This window comes from Triplophysa dalaica, chromosome 17 (genome assembly GCF_015846415.1).
Source record: "Triplophysa dalaica isolate WHDGS20190420 chromosome 17, ASM1584641v1, whole genome shotgun sequence".
NCBI classification, from domain to species: domain Eukaryota; kingdom Metazoa; phylum Chordata; class Actinopteri; order Cypriniformes; family Nemacheilidae; genus Triplophysa; species Triplophysa dalaica.
The window spans coordinates 17807464-17834146 of record NC_079558.1 but is presented as its reverse complement, the minus strand read 5'-3'; the positions used below and the strand labels follow the sequence as shown (position 1 = coordinate 17834146).

The 26683-nt window shown below is 38.5% G+C and overlaps 3 protein-coding genes across 3 annotated transcripts; 2 read left to right on the top strand and 1 right to left on the bottom strand.

Annotated features, from left to right (window-relative positions):
* Positions 1-25: 25 nt before the first annotated feature.
* On the top strand, positions 26-10099 carry fra10ac1 (FRA10A associated CGG repeat 1). Its single transcript, XM_056770579.1, has 14 exons — positions 26-96; positions 1472-1551; positions 1721-1813; positions 1884-1929; positions 2158-2234; positions 2451-2534; positions 2602-2686; positions 2790-2835; positions 6132-6245; positions 6943-6985; positions 7076-7197; positions 7489-7536; positions 9294-9375; positions 9459-10099. The coding sequence occupies exons 1-14, from the start codon at positions 67-69 to the stop codon at positions 9499-9501; spliced, it is 993 nt and encodes a 330-aa protein (XP_056626557.1). The 5' UTR covers positions 26-66; the 3' UTR covers positions 9502-10099.
* A 112-nt stretch (positions 10100-10211) lies between these two features.
* On the bottom strand, positions 10212-21600 carry pde6c (phosphodiesterase 6C, cGMP-specific, cone, alpha prime). The gene is made up of 22 exons (XM_056770580.1): positions 20851-21600; positions 18847-18999; positions 18669-18758; positions 18167-18307; positions 18008-18082; positions 17868-17932; positions 17121-17187; positions 16966-17013; positions 15649-15798; positions 15426-15569; positions 15282-15347; positions 15023-15169; positions 14676-14783; positions 13557-13666; positions 13385-13472; positions 13195-13295; positions 13011-13115; positions 12868-12931; positions 12688-12762; positions 12521-12604; positions 12075-12228; positions 10212-11718 (listed from the first exon to the last, which is right to left on the bottom strand). The coding sequence occupies exons 1-22, from the start codon at positions 21316-21318 to the stop codon at positions 11660-11662; spliced, it is 2562 nt and encodes an 853-aa protein (XP_056626558.1). The 5' UTR covers positions 21319-21600; the 3' UTR covers positions 10212-11659.
* Positions 21601-23904: 2304 nt separating this feature from the next.
* Positions 23905-26553, top strand: rbp4 (retinol binding protein 4, plasma). Its single transcript, XM_056772112.1, has 6 exons — positions 23905-24047; positions 24136-24238; positions 24322-24458; positions 24540-24646; positions 25578-25790; positions 25883-26553. Exons 1-6 carry the CDS (start codon positions 23995-23997, stop codon positions 25900-25902), a joined length of 633 nt encoding a protein of 210 aa, XP_056628090.1. The 5' UTR covers positions 23905-23994; the 3' UTR covers positions 25903-26553.
* The last annotated feature ends 130 nt before the right edge of the window (positions 26554-26683 follow it).

The following is a 26683-nucleotide window of genomic DNA, read 5'->3' as shown; positions in this document are numbered from 1 at the left end:
TCCGCGCCTGATGATAGGCGTGACGTACGTCATCAGTCCGCGCCTCTATGGAATGAAGTAAACAGAATGGATCAAAGCGCGTTAGATCTTGTTAAGGTGCGCTTAAAGTCCTCAAATGAACTAATAATAAGTCTTTCTACAACAACTAACAATGCTAAGGCTCTTGTTGACACCACTATTGTATTGTAGTTGTTTCTAGAGATTTTCGTGAGTTTACAGTACAGTTGACAGTAGCATTTATTCAGTGCCCGATGCCGTTTTCGTTTACCTGGATAAAGAAAATTGCATTTTAACTCTTTGTTTTATAATTACTGTATTGTAAATGTTTATGCACAGTTTTCTGTAACAAGGTTTTTTTTATAACGGTATATGGTCAGTGAGCATCCTTAACCTGTTTCTTATCACAATAACCACAGCTTTGTGTATTTTATATAACTTATTATAATGTAAAAACACGTTATTGGCTTAAACGACTTTAATTACAACAGTTTATCTATACATTTCATTTATTTATGTTTACAGTAGGGGGGCACGGTGGCTTAGTGGTTAGCACGTTCGCCTCACACCTCTAGGATTGAGGGTTCGATTCCCGCTTCCGACTTGTGTGTGTGGAGTTTGTATGTTCTCCCCGTGCCTCGGGGGTTTCCTCCGGGTACTCCGGTTTCCTCCCCTGGTCCAAAGTCATGCATGGTAGGTTGATTGGCATATCTGGAAAAAATTGTCCGTAGGGTGTGAGTGCGTGAGTGAATGAGTGAGTGTGTGTGCCCTGCGATGGGTTGGCACTCCATCCAGGGTGTATCCTGCCTTGATGCCCGATGACTCCTGAGATAGGCACAGGCTCCCCGTGACCCGAGGTAGTTCGGATAAGCGGTAGAAAATGGAATGGAATGGAATGTTTACAGTAACCATACTTTTGTTGCTTTAGTGAAAGCATTGTAAATTTGTGGTTACTCTTGTTTAACCACAAGTTAATGAAAATGATAATTATTACAGTTGCATGATTAATATTTGTAACAGGCTCAATGAAGCCAGATACTCTGGGAACAGCAGAGCTATTGTATCTTATAATGTGGTCGTGTTGGTCAGGACACTCTGTGAAGAAAGCAATGGGGGAAAAAAGATACAAAACTAGTTGACCTTGTCAAGATGTGGCCCCCTCTTTCCACATTGCCCTTCTAGGGGACACTATGTAGACTGCAGTTTCTGGGGTAGAGTATTGTATTTCTGGTGCTGCTGAAGTGGCTTGAATGGTTGAGTTTGACTCTATGTGTCCTTCACATGAAGATGAGTCAGTACTTCTGTGCTGCTGTGCTCAGATGCTTTAGCATTTACTGGTCTAAACGCTTTACTCTGGTTATTTTACAAGAAAGAAAATGTAAAACATTTCAATCACAAGACCAGTGTTGATTTACTGATGTTATACAGTCATCATTCTGTTCTTGTACTATAGTTATTCTGTGTTTTGTGATAGGTGCATGGAGGTGGAGGTTACGACTCTGACTTTAGCGATGAAGATGGTGGTGGAGAAAAGTCCAAATATGGAGAGATCAGGTAAGAAGTTTCTTGAAGTGTCATGTAAATATACTGTAGTCTTAATATATTGATATTGAACTGTGATACAGATCCTGCACATTTAGCTTTTTTATATTAATGGTAGTGAAATGTGATGAACATGTGATTCAAAAATAAATAACACAATTTCAATCTCTTGTGGTTGTAGGCCAGGTGAAGATGAACTGTTACATAAGCCGTTCCAGAAAGGCAAACGTACCAGCTTGGCCCATAAGAATGTGGCTGCAGCTGAATGGGACAGGTAATGTCAACATTTGTCACCTGGAACTGTCTGCCGTGTGTCATGAGAATAACGTTCTGTTTCCTGGCAGAGAGGAAGCCCGAAACCGACGGCAACACCTGATCTCAATGAACGCTGTATCCTCTCAGTTTAACTCTGAATAGATTCCATGCATATTTTAAGCTCTTTATACTCAAATTGTCTAATGATGTATTTTATATAATACATTTGTATAGAGATTGAAATGGGTTGAGGAAAGTAGATGCAATGTGATGTGGTGCAGAAAATTTCATAAAAAATTGTGTCTTGTGGATTCAATCCTGTTCACTTCAAACGTGAAGATTTCCCTGACAGCATATCCTAAGTTTGACCGGCACAAGAAGTTCGTCAGCGACTACATACTGTACTATGGAGGAAAGATCGAAGACTTCAAGCGGTCCATGTGAGATTTTACTTTGCCTGCTTTATAGAGAAACTGTTGTTCTGTAGTAAATTTGAAGTTAAAGTGTTTAAAAAAAAGTATTAAAATTGTGTTTTGTCCCACTAATATCTAGAGATACTTACAGAGAAAACCACATGCTTCCCCTTTAATTTAAATGTATTCATAAGATGCTAAATGAGAGTGAGTCCTGAGCATCACATGTGTGTCAACCCGCAGGAATAATGATAAGACTGACCTGGACGTGGTGCGAGAAAACCACCGTTTCCTGTGGAGAGAGGAGGATGAGGAGGAGATGACATGGTAATATCTATATCAGAATTCCTGATCTGTTTTTCTGTAATTCTGAACTGTGTGATGTTGCTTTCAGGGAAAAAGAACTCGCAAAGAAGTATCACGACAAGCTTTTTAAAGAGTACTGTATCGCAGATCTCAGCCGATATAAAGAAAATAAGGTTTGTGGTGTATTTTTTAGATGCTTCTTATTATGATCATTTAAAATAGCTTATCCTCTTATTTTGTAACTACTGAACTGACATCTTTATATTATATTACCAGTTTGGTTTTAGATGGCGCATTGAAAATGAAGTTATATCTGGAAAAGGTAATTGACGTTTTTCTCCTATGTATTTTTTCTGTTACACTCTGGTACATAAAGTACTTTTGAATAGACAATGATCCATTTAAGACGGTATTAGCGATATGAAGACAATACTGTCTTTCACCACTAGGTGGTGATGCAATGTATCTCATGCACAGTACAGCTTTGAATTATAAACAACAAACACTTTCTCATCCAAACGGGCCAAGCCTTCTGACTTCTGCTCCTCCTGCAGTCCACATTTTACATTAATATAATACATAATTTTACTGTCGTGATTATTCTTATAAATGGTACAGCTATTGTCACTAATGCTGTTGCTCTTACTTTGAACCAAACACCTCAAATATTCATATGATCATCTCTGATTGAATATCTGTGTGGAGCTGAAAACTAAACTCAGTCTTAATTTAGCAGTTTTCTATTATATTATTTTACGATTACTTTTTATATTATAATCCCATACAGAAGTATTTACAAAAAAAGCATGTCACAGCTTCTTTTTCATTGGGTGTTGTATGTTGTTTGTCACTTATATATAATATGACAGTGACCTCAATGTGGATGAGTGAAATATGGGTTTTGTAAGGTGGATCAATGGTTTTAAATAACTGTTTCTGGGTCACGGTTCATGGTTAGATGATATCTTAGTAGGCAAACAAGGTCTTTATACAAGCGTTTGGCCAGATCAATGAAGAGATCTTGTATGTGTGTGTGTGTGTGTATCTATCATCTGCTGAACCCTGATCCACAGCTTGACCATAGCACGATATGATGCGTACACACACACATACACCATCGTCACGGAATAAACAACACAAACACACATTATTTTAAACTTAAATAACGTGCTATAGAGGACCATGTTTTTTTATAATGTGATGAATTTTGGTTTTTATCTACTGCTTTATTACAAATATAATCTTAATAGATGTTCTTACAGACTTGAATGATTTAATGAATCATGTGCACGCCACTAGTCATATCTAGAGTCAGGTGCTTCTCTGTGCTCCCGACATATTCCTGCAGATATTGTTTTGTTGTTGTTTGTAAGTTTGAGGGAGAGCTGAACAGGTCCCTTCAGGACGTCTCTTCACAGTTGAACATATCAAGGGTTTCCCTGAAGCTGGTGATGAGGGTTTTAGCCTGATGTGTTTTGACTCTGTACGTCATCCTCACTGGCTTTAACAGCTTCCCTGCCGCTCACGTGAGTTTAAACGGAGAGCTGTGAGCTGCATGTACGTCATTTCATAGGTGAGCTAACTGAGTCGAAATAATCCTCACAGCGTTAGTATGACGTCCCTGTCACTCTCTCAGCTGCCCCGGTAAAATACAATGAATAAACCATCTAGACCAAAGGAAAATGACATCATCTAACACAACAACACGGCCTCTTTTTGTCAAAGTGCGAGTTTGAGAAGGACACTTAGTATTGTGCAGAGGTGCATTACATTTCCTAACTTTCACTTTATTTCGCACAAAAATGCATCCTCATGTCGTTTCAAACCTGTATGACCTTCTTTCGTCTGTAGAACAGAAAAGAAGATATTTTGAAGAATGTCGATAACCAAACAACATTTATCCCCATTGACTTCCGTTGTATGAACACAAAACCCCAGAGATATTTCTCTAAAGATCTTTTTTTGTGTTTCACATCCTTCATGAAAGGAAATGATGACAGAATTTGTATTTTAGAGTGACCTAACCCTTTAAGATGCTGACAGGAATAGATCAACAAAATAACACATGATTTATCAGCACGGTTAAAATATGAGTGACGGTGCACCCCGACTGTGGTGGTCTGTTTAGTATAGTTGGTCTGTGAAGTGATGAGGAGGCTTTAAATTAGAATTGCTTTGAATAAAAACATCTACTGAATGTTTAAATGTACATTTATCCGAGTCATGGTGGCAATATTAGACTGAAGAGTGGTGGGTTCAGAGCGATCCAGACGGCACACTGTCAGAGCGATGAGAATCCTGGCACAAAATCTCCCTGATGACGCACTTTTGTCAATCTGGAGGATCCCCCTGTAATCCTGCTGGAGGTGAAAGCCGTGCCACAGCCAGGTCACGAGAGGAGGCTCTTTACACAAAGCCACAGAAGTTGAACCCAAAAGACCCAAAAGACATTACAAAGTAATGTGACAGTATTTACTGAATTAAATGAAGTACACACTTATCAACCATTTAATAAGTGTGTGTGTATATTGTGTGTTCTAGCATTCATTTAAAAAAGGGTAACATCATATAAAACATGATCGCATTATGCTAAAACGTGTTATCAATGTGCTACATGCCAACATTAAAGTCCCTGTCAACAGGAAGTTGCCATCGTTTTTACTTCCGTATTCTGACGGATTTCCGAGTAAAAAGGAACTTCAAAGGGAGAAAATGTATGGCTGGGCATGCGTGTTTCACTTCGAATTGATTGGATGTATGAAAACAGCCATTGCATTTTGAAGACTGACAGTTGAGGGGGAGGAGTTAACGGATGCTCCACCCAAGATGTATATTTAACGTCATTCGATATGGATAGTAATAACAGGGCGGAAGTGCGTTTTCAAATATTTAACTGGAGAGTATCAGGGTACATGAATTTTAAAAAGAAAATGACCCACATTAATAAACTATTCACTATAAACGCTGTAATATTTCATGCAAAATAAGAATTGTCATTTTTAGGTTCACTGGGACTTTAAGATAGCATCATGTTAAATAGTGATATAACATGTTAACATTTTGTTCTAACGTGTTAGCAAAATGTTAGATCATGTTAAACGCTAGCATTTTTAAGTGTGTTAACTATCATGTTAATCATATTAGCATTGTGCTAAAATCTTGTTAAATAATGTTTAAACATAGTAGCATCATGTTAACACTTGCTAGCCGTGTGTTTAAGTGCATATCTTGCTACGTAATGTAAAGAAAAGCTATCTGTCGATCTATTTGTCATCGATGTAACATTCAAACTTTAAGATTTTAAAACTACTATTTTCTCGGAATGTATAGCTTTTCTCCACTAGGAAATTTGTCCCTAGATTTATTGAAGTAAAAGTGTAGTGAATGTTTTGGTGTATTGATTGTTTTATAACAAATACCAAGGTTAGGTTATGGTCACTGTAGCAACTAGGGTTGTTAGCTATAGTTTATACTTTCATAACCATGGTTTTAGGTTTGTTGTAAAAACTTGGTTAATTTTTAAAGAATCAAACATGGCCAACATAAAAGTTTTAAACTGTACTACACAAATTCTGCAGTTTTCATATCTCTCAAGTGTGTTATTCTTGCTGTACTCAGGTCAGTTTCTGTGTGGTAACAAGCGCTGCGAGATAAAGGATGGTCTGAAGAGCTGGGAGGTGAATTTTGCTTATGTTGAGCAGGGAGAGAAGAGGAACGCTCTTGTGAAACTGCGTAAGTGCTTATGTAAATCATCACATGTGGGTAGATTTAGACAAGACCATGTCTGTATGTGTGGCACTGCCAGTGCATACTTCAGATCGCGTGAATGAAAAATAGTGCACGAAAGAGTGTAAATCACTATAGACTAGTTTTTTATTTAAACTGGGAACAAAACGGAAAGATTTAAACTGTAAAGAAAAGTAAAAAAGTTGTGTGGATTATCACTGCTCTTTTTAATATCACACATGTTTAAAGGATTAGTTCATGATAATTTACTCACCCCCATGTCATCCAAGATGTTTAGGCTTTTGTTTCTTTATTCGAAATGAAATGAAGGTTTTTGATGAAAATATTCCAGGGTTTTTCTCCATATAGTGGACTTCAATGGACTCCAAACGGTTGACAGTTTAGTGCAGCTTTAAACCATACCAGAAGATGAATAAAGGTCATATCTAAAGCTCTTTGAAGCTGCACTGAAACTGCATTTTGATCTTCATCCGTTTGGAGTCCGTTGAAGTCCACTTTATGGAGGAAAATCAAAAACCATCATTTCTTTTCGACTAAAGAAACAAAAAAATCTTTGATGACATGAGGGTGAGTAAATTATCATGAATATTTCTTTTGAAAATGAACTACTCCTTTAATTGTCTGTTATGTTTATCCTGAAACATGTTTGCTATAAATGATATGTTATCACACTGTTTCAAAGGTCTTTGTCCAGAGTGCTCCTTCAAACTCAACTATCATCACCAGTAAGAACATTTCAACACTGTTGCATGTGAACTTCTGTAGATATCAGTAATCTCAACAACACTGACGTTCTGTGATCATTCCTGTTCCAGGAGAAAAGAAGTAACCGTTCAGAAGCGACAGCGATCGAAAGACGGCGAGAAAAAATTACAATCAAAGAGACCCAGAACCCAGAAACGCAAGAACAAACGCAAACACAAAAAAAGACGCAAAGGCAAGATTCTTTTCCTAACATTTTCGTCATTTTGAAGACGACCATCTTGATTCATGAGGTCGTGTAGAATGAAGCATCAGCTGTTTTCAAGACAGCTGTTTGTACCCTGGTGTCGAAATAACATTCCAGCGCATGTCTGTGCCAAACTGAGACATACGGTTGTGTCATTTGTTGTCTGTGCAGCATAAAGTTGTCACGGTAATGATTGAAGTATTTTATGACAAGCGTATGGTAAAATGAAAAGCATTATATTGGAATCTGAGTTTATTCAAAGGTATTTCTTTTGTACAGAAACGTCTTCCTCGTGTTCAGAAGAGGAGCCCCGAGGCTCTGATAAAGGTATGTACCCCACCCAGCTCACCTGCCCTCATCTTTCACCCACCGGCAGTCAGTGTACTCACACTCCAGATATTTATCCTGTCACTTTAAATCAACCTCCAGCTGGATTCACAAAACATCACGTTACATAAGTTAACATTGAGAGTCAGGTCTCGACAGCTCCTCACATCAATCATACAGCAAATACTTTACTGAGCGACTGAGGGTTTTTACCTGGCAGGCAATAAAACAGGAGAAAATGATATATTGACCAGGGCTGCGTTTCCCGATAAAGTTGTCTCTTAGCACGCTACGAAGACTCTAAAGGTACACCTGAACTCCAGTTATACCTCTTCTAGGCGTGTTTCCTGAACTTTACCTTAGTAAGTAACCTCAACTTTCCACGTCCGACATGACCGTCGGGTGCTGTCCATGGTGGCGGTGCTGAATTAATGGGTATCCATCGTTCGACAATCAATTATTCAATCTATACAGGAACTGCTTCACTGCGGTATGTGAGATAGCGGCATTAGTTATAAAATAACTCTTTAGAAATAGTTAGGACTCGCATAATAATAAACCAAATTGCAAACTTAATCCAACCGTGTGATTTAATTGTGAAATGAGTGTATCAACCTGCTACACTAACCGGCAGCATGGTCATTTAAATCAAAGGTTCTCAACTTGGGTGATAAGGAGGGTCACATAAAGCCACTTGCTGTTGTGGTGCATTAAAAAAGTTGATTCCAGCAACTAACAATTTGACTTATATAGTTCACACGTTTGTCGTGCTTCACACGTTCTGTCGAGACTGGATGCGCAAGCGCCACGTTTACAGTGCCAAGCATGTAGATTATGGTCACGTTTATTAAAACATTAAGATATAATCAACATTATTTATCACACTTACAATATCAAGGGGAATATTATAAATACAAAGTATGCCCATTATTGTGCAACCCTATAATAAGGCATTTTGATATTGTAATTAAACATATTCATTCATGATATAAAAATAATAAAAGTGAGTGAATGCGTGTTGTTTCCCTATTTTCTGTTTAAAAGGTGTGCCATGAGATAGACTTCCTTTGATTATACCTGTGTTTGGGAGCCCATGATCTATATTCCCATAATATATGTTGCTAAAGTGCCTTTATTATATCAATAAAAGCGCAGAACGCAGAACATATAATAACAGCTATAGCAGGAAAACACCTAGAGCTGAATTATGGGGCCCGGTCCGTTGAGTTTGTCTTGACAAACAAGAGCTGCTGAATTTGCTGCAGTGGCAGTTTCACTTTTAATTTGTATAATCATAATTGGGGCGTATTGTAGCCAGATTTTCACGGATTAAATGCACTAAAATGCTCCGTGAATGGCGGCGTCTTTGATTTAGCAAAAATATTTGCTGTATCGCTGCAGTTTGACTAAACTTCCTACCACAATCTTTCTCTTTAAATTCCTTGATTTCCATGATAAGATCATTAAAAATTAACAACCATCAGTGTTACAATTATATTCTTTGCATTAAAACATGTCAAAATACTGGTGTATTTAACTTTAGATAGAAACACATATTAAAGATATGGTACAGCTTAAGGTATACGAAGGTTTCGGGAAATGCGGCCCAGAGCGTCACCTCGGAGCATCTGCTACTCTGTACCATCATAGTGGTGAATTTTAATAAAGAAAAGCATCACTGATATTTCCTTTAGACGGTGTAAAAATACCTCAGATGTTTGATTCCTCATGACTGTGTAATGTTGTGTGTGTCTCAGACACAGAGAGTGAAGAGGAGGAGGGCCCTTCAGAATCAGACCACTGGAAGGGTCCGGCCGCCCCCGTGGAGGAGAAATCCAGGTGAGTCCCGCTCACATGTGCAGTATTGACACCTGAAGGATGAATGCACGCTTCTTTAACTGACATCTCTGCTTGTCTTTCAGGGAGGAAGAATTTGACGAGTATTTTCAAGACATGTTTCTCTGAGTGCCGTCATCTGTCAGAATTCCATTCCTGTTGTGTTCAGTTTATTCAGAACTGAACGGTGACAGTTCGTTAAGAGACAGTTAGGAGACGTTTATCCGCCTTATGTCACCTCTCGGATTCTCCAGGGTCACTTTAGCCCACTGTTATGGCAGTCGGCCAATCAGTGAGCAGAATGTGTGGGGTGACAGGGCCTCTGTTCTCTCCGCTCTCCTGCTCCATGTGGCATTTACTTGTGTTTGACCGGACTGTTGCTTTCCTCTGCTTTTGCACAAAAATAAAACCAGAAATGAGATTTAGACAATATGCAATCTGCAATATTTAGTTCAAGGAAGGTCATTTGTCTCTGCTGTCAGCCAGTTACCTGATCCGCATTACCTGAGGATGATCCAGTTTTACTAACTAATCCCCATGCAGCGTGATGGAGATGTCACGGTAACTCTTGACATGCCTTTTAAACTGAGACCAGAAGCTCGTACGATCAATGATTACTCAATACACAAGAGAATCCTGTATAATGTGTTTATTTGTTCACTTGACATCATTAATTTACAGTATGGTATATGTGCGGTAGTATTCAATAAATAAATATGCATGTCCACACCCGCTCAGAAAGATGTTTTACATATTAATGCAGTTTTATACATGCCTCAAAGTGCACAAACCATAAACCTGAGATGAGATTAGCAGACTTTTCTGGGGTTCTGACATTTAAGCGCAGTCACAGTTATTTAGTCTCTGAGGAACCGACGTGACTTTTGTTATTGGATTAAAGGTCTTCATCTTAATAAGACAAAAAGGTTCATTTAGCTTGTTATTATCAAACTGCTTTAGTTAATTTAAAAAAAAAATTGGTTTCTTAACATTGACCTCTTTGAACAAACAGTTTTGGGGAAAAAAGAAAGTGACTTAGAGCTTCTGAAATGGTTTTGTGGCGTGTTGTTGTGTCAGAAGAGATCTCTCCAGCAGTAAATAAGCTCGATGTTTAACGGTTAAATCTGAGGGAATCTCAGGAGCTCCGCCCAGGCAAACTCACTCCAATCTCTTTATCGGTTTACACAAGTTCAAGTACTGACTGTTCCCTCCTGTCATGTCCCGTAAATATCCCATCCCACTTGCTTTTCCTGAAAAATAATGTCAACGTTTGGTACAAACAAATACCGCTATATAAAGAATTGATATTCTATGTAATGACAAGTTCAATGTTATACTTTCAAATATTACATTGTGTTCGCAAACTATGTTTGATGTAGGTTTAGGTATCATTAAAAGAACAAAGACGTCAAAGTTTTGCAGGTCAACGTTTCTAGCGTTAACGTTCCCAAATACAGGTTCTGTTGACACAGCCTTCGTCACACAAAACCAAAATAAGGATTCCTATGTCTAAAAGATTGAAAAGTCTTGTTATATCCATAACTTAACCCTGCGAGTCCTGATGTTTAGCCTGGCAATCAGTCATCCTCCAGTTTCTAATGCAGTTCCTGTTCAACTGTGTTGGTCCTTCAATCCAAAAACAAAGCAACTGATTTGAGGTTGAATGTGTTTTTCAGGAGTTTACGTGGGACAGATTTTGTCAGACGAATGATGCAGTTTAAAGCTAAACTTAGTGATTCTAGAGTTATTAAAGTGCTCCTGTTGCTCAGTTGGCGTGGTTCAATTCCCAGGGAACATGAGTCCGGTGTATGTCGCTTTGGATAAATGCCTAAATGCAAACTAGTCAAATATATGAAACGAATGCTCATCAAAGTTAACTCTACATCTAAATGTTCCTGTTGACATCAGAATGTCTTGAGAGCCAAAGAATCAAGTGTCTTGGATTTAAAAGTCACATATAAGCTGCATGAACTACAGCAGATTGCTACGATTGTGTCGAGTTGTGGTACGGCAGGTATAACAGTTGCACGTGTCTGCTTTCCTCCTGTCAATGGAACGAGTCAATATGGTGAAGATTCCTGTGTCATCCACTCAGCAAGAGAAACGTACAGTTCTTCCGTTTCTGGTGAATAGCTACGTGTTCACTTGGAGGAGGCCCATGCGGGGGAAATAAGACAGGAGCAGGAGGAAGATGGTGTTAAAAAATCCTGGGAGCATGCATCACCTCCAGCTACATGATGGCCAGCTGGACGTCTGTGTGCTTCTCTGCTTCCCTGACACATGATGTTTAAAATATGGTGCAGGTTTTGGACTTCCCTCCTTCTCCAGTATCTCCACCCGTGGTTCCTTTACACAACAGAAGAAAGAGAGCATGTCAACGAATGTCCATAGATCATGTTGGACCTCAGAAAAATTGTGCAACCTCATGCCAAATCTGTTATGAACACCAGCTGTTTCGCACACTTTTAAAGCTGCCGCTGCTAACATAACGTGAAGCATAAGACTAGCATTCTAGAAAGATATCCATTAACTATACGTTTGAAAACAATCTTGAGACAGGTGTGTTCAAAAACATGTTTGTTCATTTGGGCTTCACATGCTTGATTCATAACATTTATTACCTTCAATTCATGTCATCTATGTTTTCTTCGTCAAGTTTATCAGCGTAGAAAGAATGAGTTAAAAAATATTTGCCAAAGCACCTTTTTTAGCTTCTTCCTCCTCAAGCCTCTTTTTTTCGTTCTCCACAGCATCAACTTTAGCCTGGTAAATATCAGCCAGTTCCTTCCAGTGGACCCTGTTGTTGTTCAAGCCATCAAACATGGGGGTGATCTCTTTGTGGAACCTTGAAAATTCCTGTAAAAAAGACAAGTAGCGCCTGTTATGACAAGCCCACCAATCCATCAATTCCCAGCTTTTGATAGAACGATCCACCTGCAGTAAAATGTTGGGTTGTTACAACACATAGTTGGGACAAATATGGACAAACCCAACCGTTGGGTTTAAATAATATGGGTTTGTTAACCCTAAATGTTGAGTTGTCTAAACCCAAAATATCTAAGTTAGTTTAAACCAAAAGTTGTGTTTGTCCATATTGTCCCTAACCATGGGTTGAAACAAACCCACATTTTCTTGAGTGTAAGTTTACCTTATACACAAATGAGCACACAAAGTCAATAAAACCGCACTGCATCTTGGGAAGTTCATCCACTTTGTTTCTGTCCATCATTGGCTGAGAAGAAACAAGAAACATTCACGTCATTCCCAGCTCGAGCTTCACATTGTGGCGTAGGTGAAGTCAACTCACGAACTTACAATGGGCTGTTGATCTAGCACAGTCCTCTCCAAGTCTCCCTGCTCCCAGAATTCAGCTGCTACCATGAGAGCTACCTTTAAAGAAGAGACAGAAGACCGTGGGTTATTTTCTATCCCAAAGCTGGCTAATCCTACATAATGCTTGACTGTTGATGAACCGTGACCTAAAGATGCACCTACTTTGCTCTGGACCTCCCATGGCTTGGTGATAGCGGACAGATCACATCCGGTCATCATCATCGCCCTAACGGATCAAACACCACAGATCAAGTCTCAAGATGTCAATTCAAAGAAGTGAGGTGGTGTAGAAACACTGTTCTTACATGATGATCTCCTTCCTGATGGGGTTGTTGGCCACATAGCCAATCGCTTCCTCATCGTTCATGGGCTCCGTGGTTTCGACGATCTTCTGAAACATTGTTCTTTTCCTGCGACGGGGAGAAATGTTAGTCATGAATATGTTCAAGAGCAAGACTAGGTGAGGACAATTAGTTCCTAAAGGCTTACTTGAAATATAAGGCCAGGTCAGTGGCAATGATACAGACGTCATGTAAGTGCTGCACATTCTCAAATTGCCGTTTCTGCAGACTTTGGAAAATGTTGACGCTCTGTTTGAGAATGAAGAGTAAACGATTTTAAATAGGTCACGACATTAACCTCTGGAGCAATGTGCACTACACTTTAAGATGTGAGTAACCTCTTCTGCCATAAGAGTCTTGCTGTATTCAAGATGGTGCCTTTCCAAGATGGAGGAGCCGTGAAGCTTGGCCAGAGGTGCTCCGCTCCTGTTATACAAAGGGAAGGATTGTGTGCGTGCCTTAAACAATAATGTGATTTATGGGTTATGAAATGCACATATATTGCGTTACTTTGTCTGGTAGAGATTGTTGGTGCCTCTGTGGTCGATGTCGTGACAGAACGCAGCTGCGACCATTGCAAAGGCGTCCAGGTCTGAGTAATATCTTCTCAGCTTTCCGGTCTGTTGGGTGAGCAAACATCCTCAACATTACAAAATACTCCTCACTGATATTTTGGATTTGTGTTTTTTGTTTATATGGTGCTATACACCAAAGACTGGAAAGTGTAAATGCGGCGTGGCCGTCATTTACACGGCAATAGCATTTCACGAGTTCGCCTATTCGGACTGATAAGTATGCGTGTTTGGCGTGCTGTCCCGGGCGAGGGCTCGGAGTTCCTCCTTGAACATTGAGCACCTGCCCCTTGACCGGGGAGAGGGCCCCAGGCTTGGTGTGTGCCCGGACCCAGATCATAACCCCCAGTGTCGAGGTAAAAACGGGCTTGTGGTGTGGAGTCGGGGTCGAGGGATGTTGCGAGATGTTTCCTTGCAGGTTCAGCTTGTTAACACTGACTCGGTACTTCCGCCTACGTAAAGCGTGACCATTTCAACAAAATTATGTATTTTGTGAAGTCATGAACTCACATCACCGAAAAGAGCAAGCGAGCATTTCTGTTTATAAAGCATATAAATGGTTTGTTTTTAATGCCGATTATTTTACTAGATAAGACCTTTATTCATCGTCTGGTATGGTTTAAAGCCCTTTGAGGCTCCACTATATGGAGGAAAATCCTGGAATGTTTTCATCAAAAACCTTCATTTCTTTTCAAATAACGAAAGAAAAACATAACATCTTGGATGACATGAGGGTGAGTAAATTATCATAAACATTTATTTTGAAAGTGAACTTCTCCTTTAAGACGCCTACTGTGCGTGTAAATTACAAAAAAACGTGATTTTGCGTGATATTATGCATTCAGCTTATAGACATACATAAGTATACAAACATTAGTTTCTTTAAAAAGTGACATGGCCAACTTCTGGCCCGGCATGCACAATACAGCGTTTTTAGTCATTTTTGTGATAATTGTCAACAAAACTGTGCACAAAACTTTTCAAAACGCAAAAGAAAAACATTTTCCGTTTGTCCAACGTTGAAACATACCTTGATATAAAACGTGACACCACTCACCTGCAGAAGACAGAACATGGTCTGGCCCACGTTAAAGCCATGTCTCCAGTTATGGTAGGTGATGTCTCTGTAACCTTTCCGTACGGTGTACATCCATCTAGTCAGGACCTGAACATTAAAGCACACGTTCTCTTCTCCATCCCAGTAGTAAAGACTCACAAGTATTGATCTGCAAATCTTTACCTTCCTTATCTGTTCATGCATGCATGGACATTTTAACAATCTTTTATTAACTAGTTGTCGCAAACCAGATTTATTTCTTTTTTGTAGGATTTTTAAATGATTTCTAAATTTTTTAATTAGGGCAAAATAAACATAAGTTGAGAAGTTGAAAAAGGCAGTTTTACCTCTGGTGGTACTTTGAACTTCTCCACCACTCCAAGCTCAAAGAAACAGCGGATGCCACACTTGATCAAGTCAAACTCTGACAGCGGAAAGTCGCTGAAATGAAATTCTAGCAAATCGACATCTTTGGCCACAGGAATGGTGGCTCTCTGTGTGTTACAAATATGACAGATATGAGGTATATATATTACATTCACTTATTCCCATGATAAATCTAAGCTGAACAGCAGCTGACGTTACTCCTGTAGCAAACAATCCTACCAAGAGTTTGTACATTTCCTTCTGATCACAGTCTTCTGGACTTTGGTTGAACTTTTCCTTTGTGTTCTAACAGGAGAAACGCATGCGATTAGCACAATAAACAGACTGTCTGTTCTCACAGTGGAAGATCACATCATTCCTCACCAGAATCAGTTGGACGTCATCTAGTGTGGCTTTGGTCTGGTACATGACCATTTCTTGATAGATTTCTTTCCTCCACTCCATCCGGTTCAGTTTGTCATATGTGTCGCAGTTGAGAACCGACCAGCCGAGGAACTGCGTCAGGGCCTGCAGCACAGAAGAAACAGGTAACAGTGAAATGTGTTTGTCTGGAGCAGAAGAACGGAGGCAGAAGGAAGATCCCCACCTCAGTTATTTGTTCGTCCTGTTCTTCAAAGGGTTTGCCATCTTTTCGATTGAAGAAAGTGGCGATGCCAACAATTTCTTCTTTCTTGTTCACGATGGGAAGAGACAAGACATTCTTGATGATGAAACCTGACTCATCCACAGCTTCTTTCTGAAAGGTTGCACAGTTAAAACATGTTCACAAGACGAATGATTGTTGAAAACTGAAATCTTCATTTAGGCCAAAAAGTGTTTGTGTACTACAGGCTAGTTGGAACAACACCGGTTGTGTGTTATAGAGGAATGGTTTCAGCTTTTAGAAGATTTTTTTACTATGAATTGTTTTATCTAAAGCTTTGTTTGCTTACACAAGCCCGTCAGTGTTGTGTTAACAAGCCAGAGGAGAAATTACTCTCCTGGTTAATTCTGGTTTCTCACAAGGTTTTTTATTCCACTTATATATTTCATCATTGAAGTTTTGGTTTGTTGCCACTGGCTTCAAACATGTTTTTTGGTTTTAATTAGTCAGACTAAAGTCTTAAAGACAACTGTTTTACCCAGGAATGCTAATTGCTACCCATGATATTATTGCCAGTTCCCTTTGACCCGATGATATTATATTGAAAGTATGTTAAGTTCCTCTGTGAGAGTTGCGATAGAGTTGTACAATGTATACAACATACTCTTTAAATAAGGTGCTTCAATAGGTTCTTTGACGCTATAGAGCAGTGGTTACCAACCTTTTTCCTTGCCCCCCCACATACTTATATAACAATCAGAGCCCCCCCAACCCTCATATGTGTGTGTGTGTGTGTGTGTATACACCGAAAATTGCTACTAACGCACACATAGACAGTAAATATAAATCAATTAAATTAAATAATTGAATAATTCATTGTAATTCAGCTCCCGCACCCCTCATGTGGACTCTGGAGCCCCCCTCAGGGGTCACAGACCCCAGGTTGGGAACCAATGCTATAGGGGAACCTTTCTGAACATCTGAAGAACTTTTTTTTACAAAAGGTGCTTTGTGGCAAAAAAGGTTCTTCGGATTATAAAATGTAAGAAAAAGATGGTTCATTATAAGGAACCTTTGACTGAATGGTTCTTTGTGGAACCAAAAGTTCTTCTATTGCATCGTTGAGAAGAACCTTTTAAGCGTATGTGTATGTGTATGCATTTTCTTTATTCATTACCTTTAGGTTTATCTTATCTTTTGTGTGTTTAACTTGTTGTTTTCTTTGTTTTGGTTTTCTTTTACAGCTGCTTTGATGCGATTTGTATATTGTATAAGCGCTGTAAAAATCTAAATGAACTGAGAGAAGAAACTCTGGGATACCTGAAATGTGAAGTAGTCATCAGCAGCTACATTCATCATGTTACAAATCTGCAGAAAGAAAAGGACATTTGTTTAATATTTTGGCATCACTTCAACAAACTAGTAAATTTTCTTGTTGTTTTACAAGATAAAGAAAAGAAATGCTGGTGAGGTACCATGCCGTTTTCAGCCACGTAAGTTGGAAGGCCGCTAACAAGTGCCCAGTGGTCCACAGGAGGGTTCCTGCAAGCACATGTCAAAGATAATACCCTCCATATGCACTTTGTTGTACATAGATATATTAAAATCGCGCTGGACGCTTTGCTGCTTCGACAGGTTTTCTTTTAGATGTTGGAACAACTGGTATAACATCATTTTGAACAAAAATGTCCTCTTTACAGTAGTTGTTTGAACCAATTTATAAAGAAACAAAACTTAAAGAAACAACTTTACGTTTATTACAGTAGTAGCCCATACAATCTCTTTAAAGATAAAATTCTAGATAATTTTACTTCTAAGAAATATAATTAAACATACACTATGCATACAGGTATACCTCACTTAAATTAACAGAAAAATATAAGAACTGAGACTTTTAATACGACTTCATAATATTGAAAATATTATGCCGTATATTTGGCTTAGTTGTGTGTTCTTAGTTGAGTCTTTAGTAGCAGGGGAACATTGTAAGTAAAATTCAGATATACATTGTATGAGTCAATTGATTTTTCTTTTATGCCAAAAATCATTAGGATATTAAGTAAAGATCATGTTCCATAAAGCTATTTTGTAAATTTCTCACCTTAAATATATAAAAACGTCATTTTTGTGAGTGGATGGCCTGCTACAGTTTGTGTTGCCAGATTAAACAAAACCATGGCATTTGGGCAACTGATATTCATAGAATGCAGAAAGATTCTTACGGTATGACTTTGATCTCCTCTTTGCCTTCTAGAAGATAATCAATAATCTTGTAGAAAATGATTTCCTGTGAAGACGCAGAAACATGTAGTCAACCAGTAATGGCTTATTTAACACAGAGAAACACAGGACGTTCACTTACTCGTCCATCAGGGGTCTTTGGCCCTTTGTACGGCTCCACATCTCCCAGTTTAATCGGCCACTCGTCATAAAACTCCTAAGGATCAGACACAAGTCCAACGATTCACAAAGAGCTTGTGAAGATCGACTGTTGAAGATGAGAAAGATGAGGAGCACAAACCTTTTCTTTGGTCATGTCCAGCAGACCCACAGAGTATCTATCACACTGAAGGTAGGTCCTGACGGTGTACAGCGCTTTGTGAAACTGACGTTCTATATCCGTTAACTCTTCGAACACTTTGCTAGCGGACCACAGAAGAACCTGTGCCAGCGGAAGCAGAATCAATGCAGGTTTTAATTGGAGAACGTAAAAGTTTAGATGTCATAAAGAGTGTTACTTACACTCCAAAAATAACTGTAAATTTACAGATTTTTTACCCCGTAAAATGTACAAATTTTACAGTTCATTTCTGGTGGCAGTTCATTTCTGTTTTTACAAGACTTAATGTGTTACTTTTTGAAATACAGTCAAAAACTGTAAAATTACAGAAAAATATGGCAAATTTACAATAGAAACAGGAATAACAATTTATCATTTATCCTTACATCCTGTAATTTTGCAGGAAACAAAATATTCTTTTTGCACTCCAGCTGACAGAAAAATACAGTCAGTGTAGGGTTACCTGACTCCTTCTAGACTCGACGTTATACATGTATGTGGTGTAATGCTGAAGAGCAATGACCGTGGCAAACGTGATGTACTTGTTGAAGAGCTAAAAAACAGCACCACATGGAATGAGAAACACTTCTGAAAATCTGCACATTTGTCATAGTAACATCAGATGAGCTGTGTGCACTCACTTCTTCATCTGCTTTACTGAATTCAGTTCCTCCCACTTTGTTTAATACCATTACGACCCCGAGCACCTCTTTGCTGTTCATCAGTGGAGCTCCCATCATGTTTTTAGTCGTATAGCCTGTCTGCTTGTCCACAAAGTCACTGAATTTAGAATTCTAAAATGAACAAAACAAATGTGTTTATTCATTATGGCACAGGTGTCATGACTGTTTACCTGCAAACAGTCACTTCTGCACATCAAGAGTATTTTAGTCTCTCTGTTAAAAATAAACCAGACCTTCAAATCCAGTTACAGTAAAGAAGCTTGCAACACCCCTCGACATAAAGGCTAGGAATAGTCACAATAAGAATTTGACAAAAGAATTACTCAGCTTGTACATTATCTCTCTTATTACATGGCTACTTGCTAACTTAGAAAAAACTGGACATGAAATCTGAATTTGAAATGTTTTATTAGCTAATTTTTACCAAATGCAGACCTTTTGTGAAGGAAAAGCCATTTACAAACTATCTTCAAACATCACGAACAGGCAGTTTGGTTTAATCATTTGTAAATATAATGTCATATATGTTGTTTACATGTACATTTATGCGTTTGGCAGAATGAAATAATATATAAAGTCATGTTCTCTGAAATAAATGGTTCAAATTAAGTGAGTTTTGCTTTAAACAAGAATATCTGCCTATGGGGTAAGAAAAAATAAACCTGGCATAAGTTTTCATTCTTAATTTATTAAGGTTATTTTTTACAAACTCGAATGATTTTTCTACAGTTTATGAGAATGTCTTCTTTAACACTATTCCAATTAAGACCTGGTGGTCAGAAAGTAATGTGAGTGATTTGGGGGTTTAACTTTAAAGTTGAATTAATGTTGTAATTTAAAGCCAAACTTTTTCATGAAATCTTGGTTTCAAAGATGTCAAACAAGTGGATCAAATTGGTAAAAAAGCATTCATTTCTGAACTTTTACTGACATTAAATCATGTTTTTGAAAGTCAAACAAAATCAAGATCTATGTGTTTATAAATTGTCCTCAATTGCGAGAATATTGAGCAGAACATCCAAAAGAAAAATCTAAAAAAAAAAAATGTCACGGTTTAAACAACATATCGAGCCCATGGACACATTGCAGAAATAAAATAAAATCCAAAATAACTACCATGGGATTTTGTCCTTAAGGGTTCCTTTCTGTACCTCTACAAACTCAAACTAGGGGCCCCAAGATGGGTCCAGGGGGGACGCCAGTATTTAATGTAAAATAGAAAGTATCATAAAAAAAATTCTGAAAAATAATACCACCAACCAAGACAATTGGTAGTTTAATTTATATTTGAAGTTTAACATCATAAGTTTTTATGCGGGGGACCACAAATGAAGGAGGTCCTTACAATGAAACATTTCAGAACCACTGCTCTTCAGGTCTAACATTTCAAATGTTGTGTCTTTTTGAGTATGCAAACTCTTGTGGCCATGTTGTGTATCTTTAAAGGTACAGTTCAATGTTTTGTTACTTGGAACAAAATTGTATCCTCACAGCGCCTTTTCTGACTGTGAACTTGTGTGATTTATGTAACGCTAAATCAGATCGATCTGCCGTGGGCTTCTTTAAATAGAGAAATAAGCTACTTTTCTGCAGGGGGTTGAAGCTCAGATAAACCATTTAATCCTGTGTGAAACTCTTCAGGAGAGAGATAGAGAGAGAGAGAGAGGTTCATCTGTGTGAAACTGAAGCTTGGCCTTTAAAACCACACGATACTGTGCGTGACTGAACAACAAACATTTGCTGTTAACTGTAAAAAAACACAGATGCAACAGCGTAGAGATTCTCAACCTGATCCTGCCCCTAAATAAGTTTGATTGGTTTTGCTGAATGCATTCATATTGGCTCGTGCATGGTGAATGTTAGTTCAATGATTTTGTGCACACCTCATATAAAAAACAACTTTCCTACTCGTATTGAAACCCAGACTGGACAGAAGGTTGTAGGAAGCAGATCTGCACTCACCTGTTTAACATCAGGAATATTGACAGCTTTTTTGTTGATGGATATTTGCCCAACTATGCCGATGTCGGTAGGAAAGACGATTTCAGACTGAGGATTGACCACGTTGGCGTCGTACTTGGAGGTGGGGGTGATGTCAAAGAGGCAGGTGGCCAGCTCCGGAATGCCGTTTCTCGCCCTGCAGATGAAGTAACCGCAGCGCTCGGCGTTGACCAGCATACATATCCTCTGAAGAACCTTGTGCATGGCCTTCTCCATAATTGGCTGCGAATGCATTTCTTTCACCATGTCGAAGATGATGTTGGCCTCCTGGATTTGGCTGACATCTTTGAACGAGGCCGTGTCTTTGATGTCGAGGTTCTCGGCGAAAGCCGCCGCAATCACCTCGCCCCGCACCTTCTTGTCGAAATACTCTTTGGCGAACTGAGGGTTGTTCTCCAAGTACTTCTCCACGCTGTCCTTGTCTGCCATGTCGAGGTTCTTCTCTGGACGTCCTCCTCTCACAGATTCATTGCTCGTGGGCCGTCAGTATGAGAAGTGAGAGGTGGTCAGTGGTACCAGCCTGTAGAAGCGTTCATCCTCTAGTGTGGTGATCACGGCTCGGGCGGGCGGCAGGGAATGGTGGCTTACGGGCTGAAGGGATCAAAGCGGCCGCTAATTACAGTGACGTCATGACATTAAACCTCTAAGCTTTCTTAACCCGCAAATCCCACCCTGGTCATTTCATGGGAGACAATCCAATCAAACGCAAAGATGGCCGCGCGTGATGCGAAAATGTCATGGATTGACATGATATTTGACACTATCACTGTGTTTCTGATCTAATGCACCGTCAGAACTAACCCATGCGGTGACTATGGTTGGTTGACGTGGTTGGGTGATTCAATTCGTGTAAGACCAATAGAGCTCAGTTCTTCAGATCAGTTCCTTGAATCAAAAATTGAATGAAGAACGAGGGAACTTTAAAATGGTGTAGGCCTACAATAAATGATACTGAGATTGACGTGCTACAATTTATACATTATACATAGATTTAAAAAAAAAAAATTAAGTGATGTTATCTGTTAACAATCCCAAAGCAAACATCTTTTCATCATTGTCCTCGTAAAAATGTCACATCACAGTCCTTGCTTGGCTCTCGAGTTCTCCGGGTAGGCAGCCAAATTCTCTGAATCTGGTTATTATTAGCATTTTTCACTTTCTGCAAAAACGGCAAGAGTCTATTTCCATCTGCTGGATTAACTCTCATCTGTCACGCTGCCAGACATATAAACACATCCTTCTGCTGTTTTCATGTTGAAGGAGGGGTCTTCAGAAACAGGTGTGTGTAATAAAGATCATAAAAAACAGTAAATCCAGGATTAAGTAAAAGTGATCAGCAGGATTTCCTCTTTTGAGCTCCAGCCAACATCAGCCCTCTGACACGAGTCCTCAGACACCACGGTGCTATATTTACCTGCTTCAGTCTTTAATTAACACACACAAAACAAATGCATTTGGTTATTTATTCAATGATTCACTTAAACATTAAGAAGACCGACACAGAGAAAATGTGGAAATACATAAGTAAAATAAACCTTGGCTTTTTTGCTTAAGGTGGAGATTAAGTTGTGAAATGGCTCAGTGGATTCTGCTGATACATGTAAGTAAAGCTAGCAGATCGAAACAGAGTAATCGCTGATGTTTACACTGTTTTACACCAATGACAAAACACCCAGGTCCTCATGAACTTTAAGCAAGCTGTGGATCTAATGAACTGACATTACACTCTGTACGTTTCAAATCAACATCAAGTTTACTTAGCTGCAAATCAGATTTTAACATTCATAGATCAAGTTACAAATTATTTATTTTTGCACTTACTTTGTTTTTCCATTATATTATGTATCAGATTATATAAATATATACAATAAAACATCATGTGTATATCAGAATAGAGTTTCTAATATTATTATGATACTATTTTGTGATGTTATTGAACATTATTTCACATATTACAAAGGGTGTGTGTGAGGTTAAACATAATAAATATCTGTATTAAAACTTCTAGTTTTAGAAAACTTATACTTCAAGTCTATGTTCACATATTTGTTCAGAGTTCACAGCGGAAGTTGATATTCTCTTTAAAAGAAATAGCTTTTTAAGGACTACAGCAAACTTCCTGGATTAGTGACATCACATACCCCAAAATTTACATAAAACCTTCACCCGGAACACAGGTGGGACACCTCAACACACGCTCTGAGCATCAGACCAATCACAGCAGACTATGTCTGCTTGACCAATCAGAGCGTTTCAGAAGAAGTTAGGAGAGGCTTCATAAAACAGTGTATAGAATACTGGTGAAATATAAAAGTTTTTTGAAAATGTACACTTAAACACCTATTGTGTGTCGAGTACATAAATAATATAATAAAGACTTGAGAAAAAACTAAAAAGGACGCCTTTAAATGTATTGATTTTTTAATAATTTAATCATTGCTTTTCACAATTTTGCATTGTTGCAAAGCAGCAGTACAGTAAGTGCATGTTAGTCAGGGTAACAGAAAAAGTTATAGAAGACAGGACAATGATAATGTGTGATGTAACTCTATAAGTTACACAAGCTAAAAACAGGACCCTAAAATGACCAATGTGTGAAATATGGTACAGATGTCTGATCCCCAGGCACACAACATCCACTGTGTGTAAACATGTGCAGATTTGTTTATTTGCTAATGAAACAAACAGATAAAGCGAAAGAAGGACTTTGGTCAGCTCAATCGCTTCAGTCCAGCACATCATGTTGTGTGTGTTTTAATGACAACATCTATCTTTCAATTTCTCTGTTTTGAAAGTCCAATCTTCAATCATTCAACATGAACAGTGTGAACAGAGTTATTAGTATGAAAGTGGACAAAAACAACAGAAATCATGGGGCAGGCGTGTGTTAGAGAACTGCAGATGTTTCTTTTGGCATGGCAGCAGCTCTTGCGCAACTTGAGGAAAAACACATTCGCAGCGGTGCAGAGGTCAACACTGCCTAAAGAGAACCAAATCCTGCTGTTATGTAAAACCCCCGTCCAATGAGAGCCACTCTGCAGATAGAATTTTTAGGGTTTTAGGGTGGGACTATTACAAAACCCAGAATGCATTCTGCTATATATAATGAATGTTCCAGAAATCCAGAGCCATAATCTTTTTCAGAAACTGTCATCAAGGTAGGTTCTTCATTACTTAACCCAAACAACGTGCAATAAGTCAATTTGTGATTTTTTTATTTTGAAAATGATTGATGTACTTTTGCAGCATGTTACGGATCTGCGTAGCTCTGTGTGTGCTGGCCACGTGCTGGGCACAAGATTGTCTGGTGAGCAACATCACCGTCAAACAAGGCTTTGACAAATACAAGGTAAGTGCTTTTCCTCAAGCCGTGTGTGTTTAGATGAGATCATTGCTTTGAGTTGCTGTTTTTCATCGTGTTCCATGCTGCAGTTTCAGGGAACATGGTACGCAGTGGCCAAGAAAGACCCCGTTGGACTTTTCCTTCTCGATAATGTTGTTGCCACTTACAAAATAGAGGAGGACGGAACCATGACGGCCAGTGCCGTCGGCAGAGTCATCATTCTGAAGTGAGTTCAAGCTGAAATTGTGTTATTTTTCCATTAGATTGTACTCTCTTGTGATTTACTCTATCCCGCTCTGTATGACAGTAACTGGGAGATGTGTGCCAACATGTTCGGTACTTTTGAAGATACTGAGGATCCCGCTAAATTCAAGCTGAAATACTATGGAGCTGCTGCGTATCTCCAGACTGGATGTAAGTCTTGACTTTGAGAAATGCGAAGGTGGCATGTGATTGAATGTAGAATAGATAATGGGTTAGATGGTTTCTATCACAAAGACATCCCAACAGTGTTATCAGCATCCTTGCACAGAGTTTAAAAGGACTCTTAACAATACATTAATACCAATAGACTGAAGCTGAATAACTGCCTGGGTCAATAGTCATATTTTTATTTTACAAAAGTATTTTGCAGATTGATTCTTGTTGGTTAATGGCTTTGTTCTCTGCGGTCAAATATTTTTGGATATTTTGACTATTTTTGGCAACCAGTTTCATGCACTACAAGCTGTTTAACCTTGAGGTATCTTTCCCAATATTTTATTTAAATTATTTATTTATTTATTTATTTACTCAATCAACCCTACTGTACAGTCTTTAAAATAAAGATTTCGTTCCTGGTTAAACTGCATTGTAAAAATCTGTAATTTTTCAACCACCTGGGGTGCCAGTAGGGTACTTTTAAAATAACAGTTTTATCATTTATCAATCAGTCTTTTGCTGTAATGAGACTCTTCAAATATATACTGTACAGAGGTATGAGTAAAAAATTGAAAAATAACAGTTTTATCGTGCAAGTGAAAGTACGAAGAACCTTTTATGAATATTTTCTCTAAAAAGCGCTGGGTTGTTTTAAACCGTGGTTGGGTTCAATCTGGACAAACCCAACCATTGAATAAAAGTCACCTTGACATTAAGTTAATGTGGAATATTCTACTGCAACTGCAACAACACTTTTTTTTTTTTTAAGAGTTTTTAACAGTATTATCACACAAATAAGCCCCTATCGGATGACAATCAACCACCTCTTCTGTTCAGTTTCTAGCAATTAAAAACACCCTATGTTCTATATTTCTTGTGATCTTTGTCGTGTATTTGACTGTGTGACATGGTGACCGCTTCGCAGATGATGACCACTGGGTCATCGACACCGACTATGAGAACTACGCAGTGCACTACGCCTGCAGAGAGCTGGATTATGATGGAACCTGTCTGGATGGCTATTCCTTCATCTTCTCCCGACACCCTGAAGGCCTCAGACCCGATGATCAGAAGAACGTGACGGAGAGGAAACAGGACGTTTGCCTCCTGGGCAAATACAGACGTGTTGAACATACGGGTAAGACTCTTAAGTCTCATTCATTCATGAACATTCAGACTTTGTTCTATATGCAGATATATTGACGTGTTTTTACTGTTTTTACTTGACAGGCTTCTGTAACACAGCCTGAATCATCACTTCGCAGGAGTGACACTGATGATGTATTCTTTGACCTTTAACATGTCTAGTTAATATGTAAATAAGTAAGGGATCATCCACAGCTAGCCGTGCATTAAAGGGTTTTAATGCACGACGTGGGGACCAAGAACCACCCGACATGAAGCAGATTCAAATCCTTTAACGCACGGCTAGCTGCGGGTTATCCTGCTTATACCATGGTCAGTTGCCAAGTTAAAGCTGTTATTGATGTTTATTTTGGATCAGAAAGATGAACATTTTCTTTTTAACAGTTAATTTTAAACATGCTGACTGGAACTACTTGTGCATTAAACAATTTGATGCACACCTTCCAGCCAATCAAAATTGAGTATTCAAACAGACTATGGTATAAGTAAAGAATATCTTAAAGATATTCTAAAGACTTATTGTTTGCTCAATAAATCTGCAAACAGCAAATGTGAATATAATTGTTTAAAACACAATAAGTGTAACCTTACTTTTTCAAATAAACCTAAATAAACCTACAAACATTTTTTTTTGTCACAGTTTTGACTTTAGAACTTATAATTCTATAATGTCTAATGAGGCAAAACTGTAAAACTGATGTTGTTTAAAGTAATAAGCAGAGCAATAAAGTTTGATGATCCCTTTGTTAAATGTACATTATTAGTATTCAAAGGTATTATTTTAGCCCCTCCCCTAAACCAAACATTACTGGCAGTAAAGCCATACTAGAATGTACGAATAAGATTAAAATGTATGAATGAGCCACCTCGTAAAAGTAGTTACGA